The 15,052-nt window shown below is 43.3% G+C and overlaps 3 protein-coding genes across 4 annotated transcripts in view; all 3 read left to right on the top strand.

The window, feature by feature from the left end:
- LOC118428599 overlaps positions 1–2,099 on the top strand; it is a 50,319-nt gene extending 48,220 nt beyond the window's left edge. Inside the window, exons 27-30 of the mRNA XM_035838700.1 lie at positions 962–1,126; positions 1,302–1,462; positions 1,666–1,780; positions 2,058–2,099. Of these exons, the coding sequence (XP_035694593.1) occupies positions 962–1,126; positions 1,302–1,462; positions 1,666–1,780; positions 2,058–2,099 (483 nt within the window). The remainder of the gene's footprint in view (positions 1–961; positions 1,127–1,301; positions 1,463–1,665; positions 1,781–2,057) is intronic.
- The window catches only part of LOC118428782 (polycystic kidney disease protein 1-like 2), a 9,999-nt gene extending 787 nt beyond the window's left edge, over positions 1–9,212 (top strand). Inside the window, exons 2-12 of the mRNA XM_035838980.1 lie at positions 962–1,126; positions 1,302–1,462; positions 1,666–2,548; positions 2,960–3,092; positions 3,356–3,597; positions 4,110–4,284; positions 4,536–5,213; positions 5,405–5,657; positions 5,807–6,084; positions 6,532–6,628; positions 7,431–9,212. Of these exons, the coding sequence (XP_035694873.1) occupies positions 2,117–2,548; positions 2,960–3,092; positions 3,356–3,597; positions 4,110–4,284; positions 4,536–5,213; positions 5,405–5,657; positions 5,807–6,084; positions 6,532–6,628; positions 7,431–8,502 (3,360 nt within the window). The 5' untranslated portion in view covers positions 962–1,126; positions 1,302–1,462; positions 1,666–2,116 and the 3' untranslated portion in view covers positions 8,503–9,212. The remainder of the gene's footprint in view (positions 1–961; positions 1,127–1,301; positions 1,463–1,665; positions 2,549–2,959; positions 3,093–3,355; positions 3,598–4,109; positions 4,285–4,535; positions 5,214–5,404; positions 5,658–5,806; positions 6,085–6,531; positions 6,629–7,430) is intronic.
- A 2,616-nt stretch (positions 9,213–11,828) lies between these two features.
- LOC118429665 (late histone H2A.2.2-like) lies at positions 11,829–14,063 on the top strand. 2 transcript variants are annotated; one of them, XM_035840249.1, is made up of 3 exons: positions 11,829–11,953; positions 12,159–12,355; positions 13,729–14,063. In XM_035840249.1, the coding sequence occupies exons 2-3, from the start codon at positions 12,173–12,175 to the stop codon at positions 13,951–13,953; spliced, it is 408 nt and encodes a 135-aa protein (XP_035696142.1). In that variant the 5' UTR covers positions 11,829–11,953; positions 12,159–12,172; the 3' UTR covers positions 13,954–14,063. The 2 variants fall into 2 exon arrangements, with proteins under 2 accessions (XP_035696142.1, XP_035696143.1); XM_035840250.1 differs by having other exon boundaries at positions 11,887–11,954; positions 12,145–12,355.
- The last annotated feature ends 989 nt before the right edge of the window (positions 14,064–15,052 follow it).

Raw genomic sequence — 15,052 nt, 5'->3', positions numbered from 1 at the left:
ATGATTTTATTACGCTGTTATCATAATGATGAAATCACCTACATCTGTGGAGTAATCTATATCCGTTGCATTTTAAAACAGGGTATTTAGGGATATCAAGTAAAAGAATATATTGGTTTCAAACTGTAGCAATGTTTTGAAATAATTGCAATCTGAAACCACCATCCGGCTACCTAATTGTATCTCCAAATTGCCCTGTTTACAATACGTACATATACAATGGATAAAGGGTATCCCACAGGTCAGTTAGAGTAAGTCTTAGAGTTTTCCAGTATTCATTAAAAAATTTATCGATTCATAAGGCCACACCAATTTTATTTGTTGTTTCTCGGATTTAAAAAAAAAAAATTGGGTCGGTCGGTTTAAAAACTTTTGCAAAACGTAAGGGGTTGGAGAGATCGAGGGGCTTACTCAAGTTCCACAACAGAAATGAAAACATTTTAGCATTTAGAGGGTCCCTGTTAGCAAAGTACAAAGTTTGAAGAAAAATGATAAATGTACCATCCAAAATAGGCATGTACAGCTACTGGAATTTGAGGAACATCTATAATTTGAGAATCAAAGGAGAGGCAGTGAAATCTTGTCAACATGAGGTGTGGCCATCCATTTGAAATTTTTTTTTTTTTCAAATCGGAAAAATAGTGTCGGGAAGTCCGAGAAACATCAAATAAAATAGGTGTGGCCTTGGTTTGACAGGAAAAGACAAATAAGTATAAAAAGGGCTCGCAGGCTAGCCCAAAAGAGCGATGTCTATCACAATTTAGTGCTTCATAAATCTTAACCAACAAGGGCAGGGTCACGAAGTGTGATTCACCAATTACTTGCGACTTACCGAAAGTACCCAGTCTTCATGCAGTATTAGACTATACTGTGTGTGCTGGGAAATGTCAGTGTCATGTTGTTATCATCACATTATGTGAACATTTATTGTTATGGTCTATTTTTTCACACTTTGTTACAGTTACATCATGCTGTAAGGTTGGACGACCTTCAGAACGGCTACCTGTACCGCCTTCTCGTCTGGACAGGTGCAGCTAGGCATGCTGGGACAGAGTCTACCGTTACCTTCAAGCTTGTCGGAGACGCCGCAAACTCCGATGTGAGAGTGGTCAACATCGCTGAGAAGGTTAGAATGTCAAATTTAGCAATGGCCTCTAATGTAATCATTCCATCGCCCAACTTTCCCCTGAAAGTGTATCCTCAATCATTTATTTTGCTGCTGCTGTATCCACTGAAGACTTCAATTATAGTACAATCATTTACGACAGTTCCTAACAGGTGGAATTTTGTTGCTGTTTTAGGTTTTTACCCAGGGCAGCCAGGTGACCCTGACCTTCAGCATAGTGGAACAGCTGGGTAACGTGGAGCAGCTGCAGCTCATGCACGACAACAGTGGGGAGGGGAGCCGTGCATCGTGGCACGTGGACAGAGCAGCAGTGGAGGATGTCACCACTGGCAAAACGTGAGTTAATTTGAGCTTTTGGGGCTGTCTTAGTTTCATCCAATCATGATTATACAAGCCTAGGGTCCTTTTTGTTTGTCTGTTTATCTATTCACCAGGGAAAACATAATAAAAGATTAACACAGAGTCATTGAGGGACTGAAATTACACAATATTTTATGATATGTCACTATAGGTCAGTTTTCTCTTTGTTGGAACTTCAGGTCCTATTTCTTCTGCAATGAGTGGCTGGCAGCCGACCGCGGGGACGGGCAGGTGGTGAAGACCTTTCCTGTCGCCACTGAGCAGGATCTGCGATCCTTCGGGTTCCTGTTCCCGGCAATTCTGCGGAGTAATCTGATAGAGGAGCACCTCTTTTTGTCCGTCGCTTTCACACCTGAAGGTAACAGTTATTTTGCTATTTCTGCACTTTATCTTTATCTTAGATGGATCTAAACGGACTATACAATCATGTATATCAACGATTGTCTGAAGTTTTACTGAACAAAATTTGAGCAACTGTTACGGTTGATGAATGTCTGTTGCTGGTTTTGTTGCTTCCATTTGATAGCAACTAGTTTTGCTGATTAATGTGTCAATTGTGTTTCCTTTCCAGGTGGCACGTTCACCCGCAGCCAGAGGCTCGGCTGCTGCCTGAGTCTCCTCCTTGTGTCCATGGTGTCCAGCGCCATGTGGCTAAGGGACGAAATAAAAACCCAGGTTGTGCAGGCCGTCAACCTGGGGCCATTCTCCTTCACCCTGAATGGAGTCTACACGGGAATCATGGCCAGCCTCACCTGCCTTCCCGTCATCATGGCCATAGTCCTGCTGTTCCAGTACAGCCGACCCAGCAACAAGGGCGACCGGCGGGTCAGAGACATGGAGACAGGTGACACACCAGAGGCACCCACGCAGCAAGGACAAGCCAAGGGCCTGCCACACTGGTGCAATTACGTTGCCTGGGTGCTCGTGGTGCTGTCTGCCGTGGGGTCAGCTGTCTTCACGGTGCTGTACAGCATGTACTGGGGCAAGGACAAATCCGAGAGGTGGCTGTCTGTGTACTTCATCGCATTTTGGGCGGATATCTTCGTCATGCAACCAGGAAAGGTATTAGGACATGTTCTCTGTTGAATTTTCTTGTAACATCGACTCTCATAATTCCACCAGGAGCCATGATACCTCCACCTGAAAAAAAAACGTTAGACAAGTATAGAGGTTTTACTAAGGTTGTCTTGAACACCGAATGTTACATGTCTTAAATGTAATACAATTCAGATATTTAGGTGTTGAAAACAATCTTGAGAAGGCCTCTATAACAACGTTTTTTGAGGTGGCGTTATTATGGCACCTCACCTGGTGGAATCATGAATTAATGTATGCTGCATGATGTGGTATAAGGTATCTGGCCATCAACACAATTTCTTGCTAGTTTAATAGAACCTGACCTAGTCACAACATTTTGTATGCGGAAGTCACAACCTGTCAGAAACTCCACCAACTAATGCTTTTATCTTACAGATATTGTTCCTCACCATCGTGACTTGCTTTGTTGGTAAGACGCAAGCCGTCAAGAAGATGTTTAAAAAGAAGCGGGGCCCCGCTCTGATTAAAGCTAGCATGGTGTCTTCACAAAGGGAGACAGACTTCAACTGTAAGTGTCAGCTCATCAGTTTGTGGAAAAGAACTATTACCGCGAACAAGTAAACTGTGCACAATTTGTTACCACATGTTCGAAGCTGTTTAAAGAAAGCCATTTTGTGTAGTTTCAGTGTGCTCCCAGCCATACCCTGCATTCTGAATTGTTCTTATTTCTTCGTGCTTCAGTCTTTTGTCCAGGTTGTGAGTAATTTTTTACCCTCAAACAAATACACATAGACCATATAGACTTCTTCATATTTTTCTTGCTTACTAAAGGCGATGCATTTCGCATGAGGAGGAAGATGGAGCGACTTTCAATGAGGTCCCTTGCCAACATCAAACAAGCAAGAATGAGGCAGCGCAGGGACAGGAGATTTGGGGAAACCGTGTGGGACATCGCGTGGTTCTGCTGTTTCCTCCTGCTCGTGCTCAGCATCGCCATTGAGCACCACAACACCACAGAGGGTTTCCATCAGACACTGAGCACAACCAACACCTTCCTGCAGTCTGTGGACGACGTGAGTTCCTTACACCAGGTCCTTGCATTGGGATAGATCTTTAAATCTCTACATATATCTGATCAGACATTATGCAGTAGTAGTAATAGTAGAATCAAGTATTTAATGATTAAACTGCTGTGTGGGTCCCTGACACAGTGGTGGGCAGCAGTGGTAGTAGTATGTAGTACTGTTACATAGTAATCCAGTATTTGATTATTTTGCTGCTAAGATCCCTGATTCTAGCGTTGGCAGCTTCCAAGCGGCCCTGTTTAGCGGGCTCACACTGTCAAGGCCGCAGTACACCTTGATGTCTTTCCTGACATACTCCAGCCAAGGTTTCCTGGGTCTACCCGGCAACTGTAGACTGTGAAACTTTAGAAAACATTTGAAGCCAGTGGAAAGCCATCTTGACACAAATAGATAGTGATTTTTATTATTATCATAATAACATTCATTATTTGCACCCTCGATGAGGAATCTACAATTACTTTGTGGAATAAATAAACTCACATGGCGTTGTTTCTCCACAGGTAAATGATCCTCTCACCTTCTGGTCCTGGCTGAATGAGACCGCTCTGCAGAGCTTCTACCCAGAGACTTCCTACAATGGCGACAAGCCCCGCTGGTTTGAGAAGGTCTTCACAGCTGACATGCAGACAGTCCTGGTCTACCCACCTAGCCTGATCCAAGGCCGTGTAAAGCCAGGTGGGTGGAACTACTTTCATGGAACACTTGCCGAGGGCTTACATGGCAGCTGCAAATGTTATTCCACAATCAAGCAGCCTTACCATACCAAAAGAAATAGTGTGGAAAGCTACGTTCAAGAAATTCAAAGGATCATTATCTAACTATTCGGGATTGATCTATGTTTGAAAGACATCTACATTTTGTACCTAAAAAAAGTGAAGGGAATGCGACTGACTTGTATATTATGTTTTCTTTTCCTGTCATACTAGGGCCGTGCGTGGTGCCTGTGGCAATTCAGCACTTGTTTGAGGAATGTTCATCACCGTATGATGAACACGCCAAGGAGACCGGAGCATTTGAGGAGGGGTGGAAAAGGGTCAGGAATACATCAGCTGTGGAATCAGCAGCCCCTGGATGGATCTACCTCCCCAATAACGACCCCAGTCTCCCCATCTACGGTGTGACAACGCACTATTGGGGAGACGGCTTTGGTCTGCACCTTGGAAAATCAGCAGACGAGATGCGCAGCATCCTAGCAGACCTGATGGCAAACCGTTGGATCGACAAGCACACGAGGGTCATCTTCTTGGAAGCGATGCTCTACAATGGAAACGTTGATCTGTTCACATCGCTGACGGTTGTGTTTGAATTCTCCGAGATGGCCGGAGTTTTCTCCCGTCACCACGTGCAGACCTTCCGACTCCATCAACGGCCTGGTACAATCGGGTACATCTACGCCTTGTTGGAAATCATTTATGTCATCATTCTCCTCTACACTCTGTGGAGAGAGGTGAAAACTGCACGCACAGTCGGCTTGGCCTACCTGAAGGGGGCATGGAATATTATTGAAATCTTCAACTTCTTCTTGGCATTGATTGTCATTGCCTTGTATGGCTTTAAGGCAATCTACAGCTCCAGGGCTCTGGTGGCGATCAAGGAAGAGAAAGGTACATTTGTAACACAATGCAAAAGCAGCAAAAGCATTGTTACAGTTACTGTAGTATTTACATGTTCATGAAAATTTCACTTTAACCCTCAATGTCAATGTTGTCAATGTTGGAAAGCATGCCAAGTTGATTGTATTACAAGGTGGTTATTTAACACTGTACTTATGATATGCAATACTGTTCTCTTAAAGATCAAGTCCACCATTTCCGATCTGCGGTCAACATAAGCCAGGTTTACGGCTGGTTCCTGGCCTTCTTGGCGTTTGTCAACATGATGAAGCTCCTCCGGCTGTTGAGGTTCAACCCGTTCCTCGCCAAGCTGATGTCCGTGTTCCGAGGGATGGCGGGAGAGTTCTCCTCCTTCATCTTCTACTTTTTCTTCTGGATGTCAGCTTTCGGAGTCTACGCATATCTCATGTTCGGCCTTACTGTGACAGAGTACAGGTAAGAAAACATATTCTTGTATCAATGTGGGTAAAAAATTTAATATCATGATGTCTCGTTTTAACAAAAGGACATGGATTCTGAGTGCTTGGAAGTAAAACACGCCAATTGTCCTCATTACAACGATTTGATTTTTTGTTATCTTTCAGCTCCATCAGCAAGTCCTTCTCCACATTGTTCCAGATGTCTCTTGGAAACTTCTACTACTACCAGCTACAGGAGGCAGCCCCCATCCTCGGCCCCATCTTCTTCTTCGCTTTCATCAGCATCATCTTCCTGGTGCTGATGAACATCGCCATGGCGATCATCGACAGCGCACTTCCCGAGATGCGGAACCACGACATGCCTGAAGAGGACCGGTACTTCATCCAGGGGTTGTGGGAACGCTTCACGGCCTTCTTCGGCTTCTGGAAAGCGCCAGCCACAGGTTCATGTGCATGTTTTTTTTTTTTACATCTAGACAATGCACAACCAAACAATAAAGTCTATCATCTTTTGGGTCTTGATAATTTTGCAAAGTCACAGGTTATTGAAATAAGTGCCTGATATTACTGCATTAGCTCTTTCTAGTTGAGTTGACAGTCCATTTTAGTATATATTAGGTACGAGTGTGGGACTTGAACCCAGCACCTTTGCTTAATCATTGTATTGGGCTGTAATGCATGCGCAGGTATGAAAGGATGGCCAGGAGTAAGGTCCAAAGTTATTTCATATCCTGTTTATCCTTACTAACTTACTCTTTGGCATCCTTGGCCCATTGCCAGCTAGCTGGGCTTCACATTTTAATTTGCACATTGTGATCAAATCACTGTTTATTTTATGTGGTACGTACTAAAGAAAACTTACAAACTACATTAATTTTACATCTGCTCAGATGACGACTCCATGGACACTCTACATGACAGCCTGATCGAGGTCGAGATTAAAGTGGAGAAACTGTGGCTGAAGAGACAGTCGCTCTTCAACCTTAAGTAAGTACAACATCTTACAAGAAATACAGAAATACCAGTCAAGATTGATCAGATGTCCTCAAATATGCAAGGAGTGATTTTCCTGGCACAACAATTACATTCACCAATTGGTTTATGTCTATGGCACTGTTTGGATATGTGTGTGTGTGTGTGTGTGTGTGTGTGTGCGCGCGCACGCGTGCGTGTGTGTGAGTGTATGTGTGTGTCTGTGTCTGTGTGTGTCTGTGTGCCATGCGTGTGTGAGTGTGTGTGTGTGCATATTATGTGTGTGAGTGTGTGTGTGCTGTGTGTGTGCGTGTTTGTATGATTCCAGAGAGCAAAAGCTGTGGATGGATCTGTATGATATTAGGTTGAGTATGAGTAAGGTTGGGAAAACAAAAGTCAACTTTGATAATTGGCCTCCTTGTGGTACTCTATGGTAATGCAGGGGAGCTTCCAGTTTTTATAGCTTGTGTTCTGGATATGCTTTGGTTATGATTTTCGACTAGTAGAGCTTGTGGCAAAGGTATGAGCTTGTGACACTCTAGTTCTAGCCAGGATAATCTGGAAAGTTGATGGTGATAATTGTTGATGCAATCACTCTACACAAGAGGTTCTAAAGATATTAGCTAATTAACACTTCCATCTTCACAGGATCAAGGATGCAGACCTCCCTGCAGAGCCGGAGTTTGTTCCTACTGTGTGTTTGTTCGTTTGTGTGTTTGTGTGTGTGCATGTGTGTGAGTGTGCGAGTGAGTGTGCGAGTGTTTTTATGTTTCTGGACAGCACAACTTCAGAAGCGTTAACACTTCTATCCTCACAGGATGAAGGATGCAGACCTCCCTGCAGAGCCGGAGTTTGTTCCTACTGTCAGAGATGCCCCCGATGCTGCAGCAGTGGAACTTCGCCACCGCGTCATCAAGGTCCGCGCTGCCTCCCCGACCATCTGCACAGACAGTGGCAGTCAAGGGACCCACTCCGAGAGCAAGACTCCAGTGGTGGTGACATCCAGGTCCCCGGCAAAAGAGGAGGACACCCCGGAAAGCCACCAAACCAAACAAGTCAGAAAAATAAAGTCTGTCCTATCTAAAGGTGGGAAAAGTGACAAGACATCAACCAGGAGAGTTCGTTTTGCTCAGGTTGTTCTTGTTCGTCACACCGAGGAGCGTAAAGTGGAGTGGCCAAGTGTCAAGTTGAGCATCCATGACAAGGCGACTCTGGCATTCGGCGAGATGCTGACAGACAACCACATCCAGGCTGTCCAGATTCTGCTTCGCCGCCAGTACCCGGCACTCCAAGGACTGGAGGCGCCTGCAGTTGGTCACTGTGAAGACGGATTTGCCAAGATTACAGGAACAGGGCTACAAATCCACCACAACGGCAGCCAGCACTGGGTCCTATCATCTTGTGCAGGCGGACAGGTGCGCCTGTATGACAGCCTCGGAGTTGCCATGACTCCATCTCTGCAAATCCAACTTTACCAGTCATATGCCGCGTTTGCTGACCAAGCCAGAAAAGTCCTAACCGTCATCTTACCGGACATACAGCGTCAGGAGAACGTCTTTGATTGCGGGCTGTTTGCCATCGCCTGGGCTGTGGACATCGCAGAGGGGCAAGACGTGAGCAGGGTTGTGTATGATGTTAAGAAGATGAGGAGCCATTTGGAGACGTGCTTCGAACAAGGCAAACTCACGCCATTTCCACGTAAGACCAGCTGCAGGAAGGTTGGTCCAACCAAGGCACAGCAAATCTCACTGGTCTGCTACTGCCAGCAGGGGGAGCGTCTGGGAAGGATGCAGAATTGCAAGGCATGCCGGAGGATCTTTCACGTCAACTGCCTGCCAGTCAGCCATTTCAGTGATGGGAAATTGGCATGTGGTTACTGCGGCGTGTAAGAAAAAACTGTTCTGCCGTGTTCAAACGACTAATTGACACTAAGAATCAAGGATAGCTCTTTGTTCTCCTGATGGGCATCAATTAAAGCACAAGACTAGCGTGGTGTGGTCGTCTACGGAGGGGTGACAAAATGAATGTTGAACTGATCCCTACATGATTACCGATCAATTTTTTTGTGTATTTCTGTGTATGATATGTTTAACAATTAAGTCTAGGAGTCCAGGCAATGTGTCTGTCATCAGATCTGAATTTTTTGCGTGTTCATGTGTGTAATAGTATCAATTTGGTCAAAGATGTGTCTCTTCTATTATCAGTAATTGTTCTGGTTTTCAAAAGTCTATGTTTAAGTACATTTACCTATCATTATGTACACGTGTACATGTAGGTGTTTGAAATATTTGTAGCAAGAACTTTCAGGACTTGTTGTGTTAAATCACCAAGTTCTGTTTTTGACTGTCTAAAATAGATGATAATGACTGGATGATGATGATGATGATGATGATAGCAATTATGCTTAACAAAGAAAACTGTAAATAACTGTGCAATGAATATGATACTTTTGTCACTTGATGAGATTTTAGACAAACCAATGCTTGTAAATATTTCATGAACTTAATTCATCAAAAGTCAATGATAAAAAATGCCTTTGTTCCCATGATGTAAACGAAAGCTCATTAATGAGCACTCAAGGATGAAAATTTGGTGTGGACATCTCTGGAGCCATGGGGAGTAGGTTCCTTCCATGACATAACGTTAGATTGATCATTTAATTTTTTTGCTTGTTTATGTGACTGTGCTTGTCAAAACTTGGTCCAAGACCTAAGATGAGTTTACTTCTGTTATCAGTAGATATTCTTGGTTACGTACGTCCAGACATCTTATAGATGCCAAATGTCAAAACTTTTATTGTGTGTTGGTCTTTGAAATATTTTCAAATAGCAAGAAAATTTAGGACTTGGTGTGTTAGATCACCAAGTTCTATTTTCGACTGTCTAAAATAGATGATGATGACTGGATGATGTTGATGACAATAGCAATTATGCTCAACAAAGAAACTTGTAAATAACTTTGCAATGATACTTGTGTCACTTGATGAAATATCGGTCAGAAAGACAAACTACTGCTTGTAAATATTGCGTGAACTTAATTCATTGGAAGTCAAGGATATAAAGTAGCTGTTTGTTCCCATGATGGGAGGAAAGATCAATGAGATTTCTATGACCCCTGGGGGATGAAAATTTCGTCTGGTCATCTCAGGACTCATGGCAAAATGTTGACAAAAGTGATCGCTCCACCATGACTGTTTGATATGTTTTAATATGATGCATGATCTTAGTGATTTAGTCCATGATATGTATCATGATGTCCCCACCTCTGCCATCAGTACAGGAGGTACTGCTCTGATAATACTTTGTACAGTATATTTGCCATGTGTGAGTTTTATAGATATTTAATGAATGCTTTAATTATTCTGTTAAATAATGTTACAGTATATATTTGAAACGTGCCCAAATAGCAACAGGTGTGATAGAGTACCATGTTGTATTTTGAATACCTAAAAGGGCAGTTATGATTGTTATGGTTGATCTTAACAAAGGAAGCTTAATGTCAAGTGATATCACATGTGTCTCGTATTAAGATTTTGGTCATCTACAAAACTCTTATGTGTAAGAACAGAACACTCTATTCCCAGTCCGTATAGAGCACAGGATCCTAGAGGCACCCAAGCCTGACCACCACGGCGATGTAACAAAAGTACCGGGGAAGACTAAAACTACTGCTTGTAAATATTGCTTGTGCTTAACTAAAATTGCATGAAAGCTTGTGAAGAAAGAGTAGAAGTATAAAAATATCAGCAAGAAATAAACAACATCGAAAACAGACCAAGCACTTTTAAAAGTCTGAATGAAAAACGTTAAAATTCAAAGTCTCGTCAGTTCATGCTACACTTCGAAATGGCTTGCTCAGAGGAAGTTTTCATTATAAGTACCTTGGCAGCAAACATGTTGTTTTGACATTATGTTAACACGTATTATCGTATCTAAATGAAACTGTATAATCACAGATAAAAACATTTTAGGGAAAGAACAAAAAAGTATGGAAATTTGAAGACTTTTAGTTATATAAAAGTGACTTTTTCTGCATTGTGAAAGATTACGGCATTGTTAAATTGTGTACGGCATATTGATTTGAATAAAGATTGATTGATTTGCTGATACATCATCCGTCATTCTTGTATGCAATAGACTACCAACTTCAATTTGCTGAAGACTTTTGTAGCCTATATAGGAAAGTCGTGTAAAGTGCCTTTCCCAAGGGCACAAGATCGGTGACACGGCGGGATTTGAACTCAGGACCTTCTGGGGTTCCTGAGTCAAACGTGCTGCCGATTGCGCCACGCGGTTCGCATATTTCCGTACTAGTACCTAATATACTATTAGATACCTTCCCGGCCCCAAGTACCAATTGACTGTTTTAACTCAAACCTTTTTTTTCAGAATTTTTTTTTCTAATTGTTGTGTAAAGGCTTGTATCCAAAGTTTGATCTTCCTGTTGAAGCGACCACAATCAACGTGCTGATTATTCTGTCGCTTGTGAGTGAAGGGTCAAGGTCACCGGTCAAGGTTTCGGTTTTCACATCAGCTTGGAGACCGTTGACACGAACGTGTCAATGGTGATGGCTTCGACCGCCACTTGTGGCAGTAGGTTCCAGTCACTGATAGTACGCGGCAAAAAGGAGGCCTTACGGTAGAGTGTCTTACAGACAGTTTGTACCAACTGCCTGTCATGAGAACGTCTCGCTCGGGGTGGGGCGGGCTGTAGTTTTCCCCTCAACCCATCTGTGTAGACAACGTTATGTTTTATTTTATACAACATTCCAAGGCGGGCAGACTTCCTTCTGTTCTGTAGACTGTTCCATTTCAGATCTTCTAGCATTGTAGTGGAGCTTGACGCGCGGCGATACCGCCGCTCACGAAGCGCGCCAGAAGCGTCTTCGTTCCAGACCCGAGGAACTACGCAGGAATCCGCCTTCGGTTTAATCAGTTTTTCAAATGCAGTCAGCTGAAGGGATTCAACAGGTGTTCTATGCAGATAAATACGAAGACAAAGCAATACAATAATTGGGCGAAAAACAATATCTTACATTTGACTACAGACACTGTCAGTTTTCAATTTAACCCAAAGCCCAATTTTATGCCAAATTTTCGCAGACTTAAGTGCAACAACAAAATGGCTATGTATACTATGGAAACAAACCGACCTCAAATTGTCACCCCATTGTTGTTATTCCGACATACCCCTATAATGGTACATGGTTCGGTCTCGACAGGTGAAGTACTTACTGTCTACTGATCAGCCATCTGTTGTCGACGTGATACTCCTCACAAGTCCGAATGTGGAAAAGCTTCCAAACATCCATCGTCAAATCTTCAGCTCTTTTATTGCAAGGTAACGCTAGTTCACCTCTATCCGCAGGGTAGCCTATATTCCTTGTGTTTACCAACATGGTATTAAGGGATATCAACTGGATGGAAGTGGTTTCAAGCTGTAATATGTTCAAAATATTGTAGTTTGAAGCTCTCGTCCGTTTCTGACAGCAACGGATATAGGTTACCCGGCGGATAAAGGTGAACCAGCGTTATATCATCCTCAGGATAACATTGCAACATGTCCGGACGGGGAAAAGGCGGGAAAATTCGCTCGAAACCCAGGAGTAGGTCTGCGAGGGCCGGTCTACAGTTCCCGGTGGGGCGAGTCCATCGCTTCCTGCGGAACGGCAACTACGCCGAACGGATTGGAGCGGGCGCCCCGGTGTACCTGGCGGCCGTGCTGGAGTACCTCACCGCCGAGGTGTTGTTGTTGTTGTTGTCCTTCACTGGTGCTTTGCTTATGTGTGTTTGGGAGTGATTCTTAGTCCTGCTTGGCAGACCTTTTCGTGTCTTCTACATATGTAGAAAGTGCCACATGCATACACATCCCTCTGCTTGCTTCGTCTTCCAGATTTTCTCGCATTCCTGCTAAGGTTACTGTAAGTTCATTTATGTTCGCGAGCACTTAATTTCGCGAGTTTGAGCAAATCGGGAGTTCGCGAGATCTTTGAGTTCGCGAGCGGGTGTTTCAATTATTTTTCAAAAGTTACGTTCCGGTACTATGACGGTAGCGAGTGCCCCCCTCCCACCCACACCGCAACACTAGTCATGCCGTCAAAGGTGCCATTTACGCCTTAGAGTTCATAGTTACCCTTCAAACAATGTCTAAAGTTGGTGTACTCAAATAAAAAATGTGTTTCTACCAAGCCACTGTCTCATTGTTGGCTCATTTAGGCCTGTTTGGGCCGTGATTTGACGATAGCGCACGGAACGCAACAGGGCCAATGACCTCTGATATGTCGCAATCACATTTGCCGCACAGGCTGACGGGATACCCACGCCAAACACAAGCGACGCGGGCGCCATTTTGAAATATTTTCGGCGTGAAAGACGACGCTAAGTTTTAAACTTTCAGCGTAATTTGTGGACACAAATTGTACACAAGAAGGTGAAGAGTTTATCCCTCCTATATTTACAGCAGTTCTAACTCAGAATTATGAAACGAATGTCTTTTTTTTCGACATGTAAGCGGAGTTTTGTTGCCACGTTTCTAGTCGTGAAAATTTCCCCGCTATTATAATATTTGTTGTAAATCTTAGTTGCTGTAATTCCATAGCCATTACTTGTATTTGTAAAAACCAATACTACTCAGTTTTATTTTTTGTTTTGTTTGTAACTTGTAGAAATCTAGTTAAACTAGGATAATGTACTAAGTAAATTATTATCGCAGCCATGTCACGGCGTGTACGTTAAAGTTTTGTTAGTAAACAAAGCCGACATGTTTCTTTAATTTTCCTCCGGTCGCCAGTGGCACATTCCTATACAATAATGACTCCATGTATCGTATATGTGTTGAATCAACTTTTATTTCGGTTTGAAAAGAATAAATAGTCTGTTATCAATTGAGTCTTGTCATTGGTATAAGTTGCTATCATAGTAAACACGTAGTTGCAGAGACTGGATCTTTTGGACGGAGGATGTGGGGAGGGGGACGATATCGAACATGCATGTTCGCGAGTAGATGACTTCGCGAAGCAGAGGTCTCAGCGAAATACGCGAACTTAAAAATCTCGCGAACTTAAATGAACTTACAGTACTACGTCGACTGTTCTTTCTTGTTGTTGTGTTCTTCAGGTTTTAGAGCTGGCCGGTAACGCTGCCCGCGACAACAAGAAGAATAGGATCATCCCCCGGCACCTACAACTGGCCATCCGCAATGACGAGGAGCTGGCCAAACTGCTGTCTGGAGTGACCATTGCCCAGGGCGGAGTGTTACCAAACATCTTGCCTCAACTGCTGCCCAAGAAGACGTCGATCAGGCAGGGAAAAAAATTGAGCTCGGCAAGTCAGGATTACTGAAACCGTGGGGCACGCGAGTTGAACCACCGCCACCAAGGAATTTAACCACATGTACTAAGGTGAACGTTAGAACCCGAAATGGACCGTTTTGGGCGATGAATTTAGCTAATATAATACAGTGGACTACTACTACTAATATAACGTTATATAGTACTGAGCGAATGGAATTTGACAACAGAATACAACCATGAACAGTCACGTCATTCTTCTCACAACCGACGCTTGCTTCAGACTTTGCTGCCGTGCCCATGCATCATTGTCACGCTGCACGCAAGTAGACGAGGACTTCATTGTAACATGCGTTTATCCCGTCATACTATATGAACGATACTTGTATATGCCGCTTTCACCGATTTTGCTTAGATTACGATTTTGTATCAATACCGATTTTGTATGTAGAAGATTATATTTTGTATGAAAAAAATGATATATCAAAAACAGTATAATGCGTTGTTATCGGAAATCAGTGAAACAAAGAGACTGAACTGTTTTGCTGAATGTAACAAACTACACTGTCAATAAAACTGCAGGGTTTTTCTAGAGTAGAGTAGAGTAGAGTAGAGTTTTTCAGTCCGGTAGGAGTATCCACTCCAGTTTGGCCTGCTCTTCAATTCTGAATACTCAGGATACTGACATTTTCGGACGTAAGGGATGGTCCAGTGCCCTGTAGTTGTACACGACAGGATGACCACTGAAGCAGCAGAACACATAAGGTTTCATCATCTGTCAATTCATGGATAGATCAAGCGAAGTTACAAGGGTGTGTGCTGCCCATATAACGATAAAGACTATACCATTAGAATGTATTGAAAATTGACTCGTTTTACTCCATTTCACTTTAGTTGCCCACTTTGTATGCGTGACGTAATCTCAAAGCAGATGTTGGACGGTAAAATATTTTTCTAGCTCCCCTCCCCATTGCAAACGGCATTCCAAGGAAGCTGGAAAAGCGTCACATATTACGCCAAAAATAGTTACTCAAGCAACTGGATATGGTTTTGAACGGTCAGACGTTTCGGAAAGATCCACTTTCCTTCGTCAGTGACACTGAAGTGATCTGCAAGAAACGGTCTTTTTTACTCTAACTATGAATGAAGAC

The sequence above is a fragment of the Branchiostoma floridae genome, chromosome 13 (genome assembly GCF_000003815.2).
Source record: "Branchiostoma floridae strain S238N-H82 chromosome 13, Bfl_VNyyK, whole genome shotgun sequence".
Lineage (NCBI taxonomy): Eukaryota > Metazoa > Chordata > Leptocardii > Amphioxiformes > Branchiostomatidae > Branchiostoma > Branchiostoma floridae.
This window is presented reverse-complemented; position numbering and strand designations above follow the sequence as displayed.

Coding starts and splice junctions, on each gene's coding strand:
- LOC118429665 (XM_035840249.1), top strand. CDS start 12,173: ATGTCCGGACGGGGAAAAGGCGGGAAAATTCGCTCGAAACCCAGGAGT. Junction 12,356..13,728: donor TGGAGTACCTCACCGCCGAG/GTGTTGTTGTTG, acceptor TGTGTTCTTCAG/GTTTTAGAGCTGGCCGGTAA.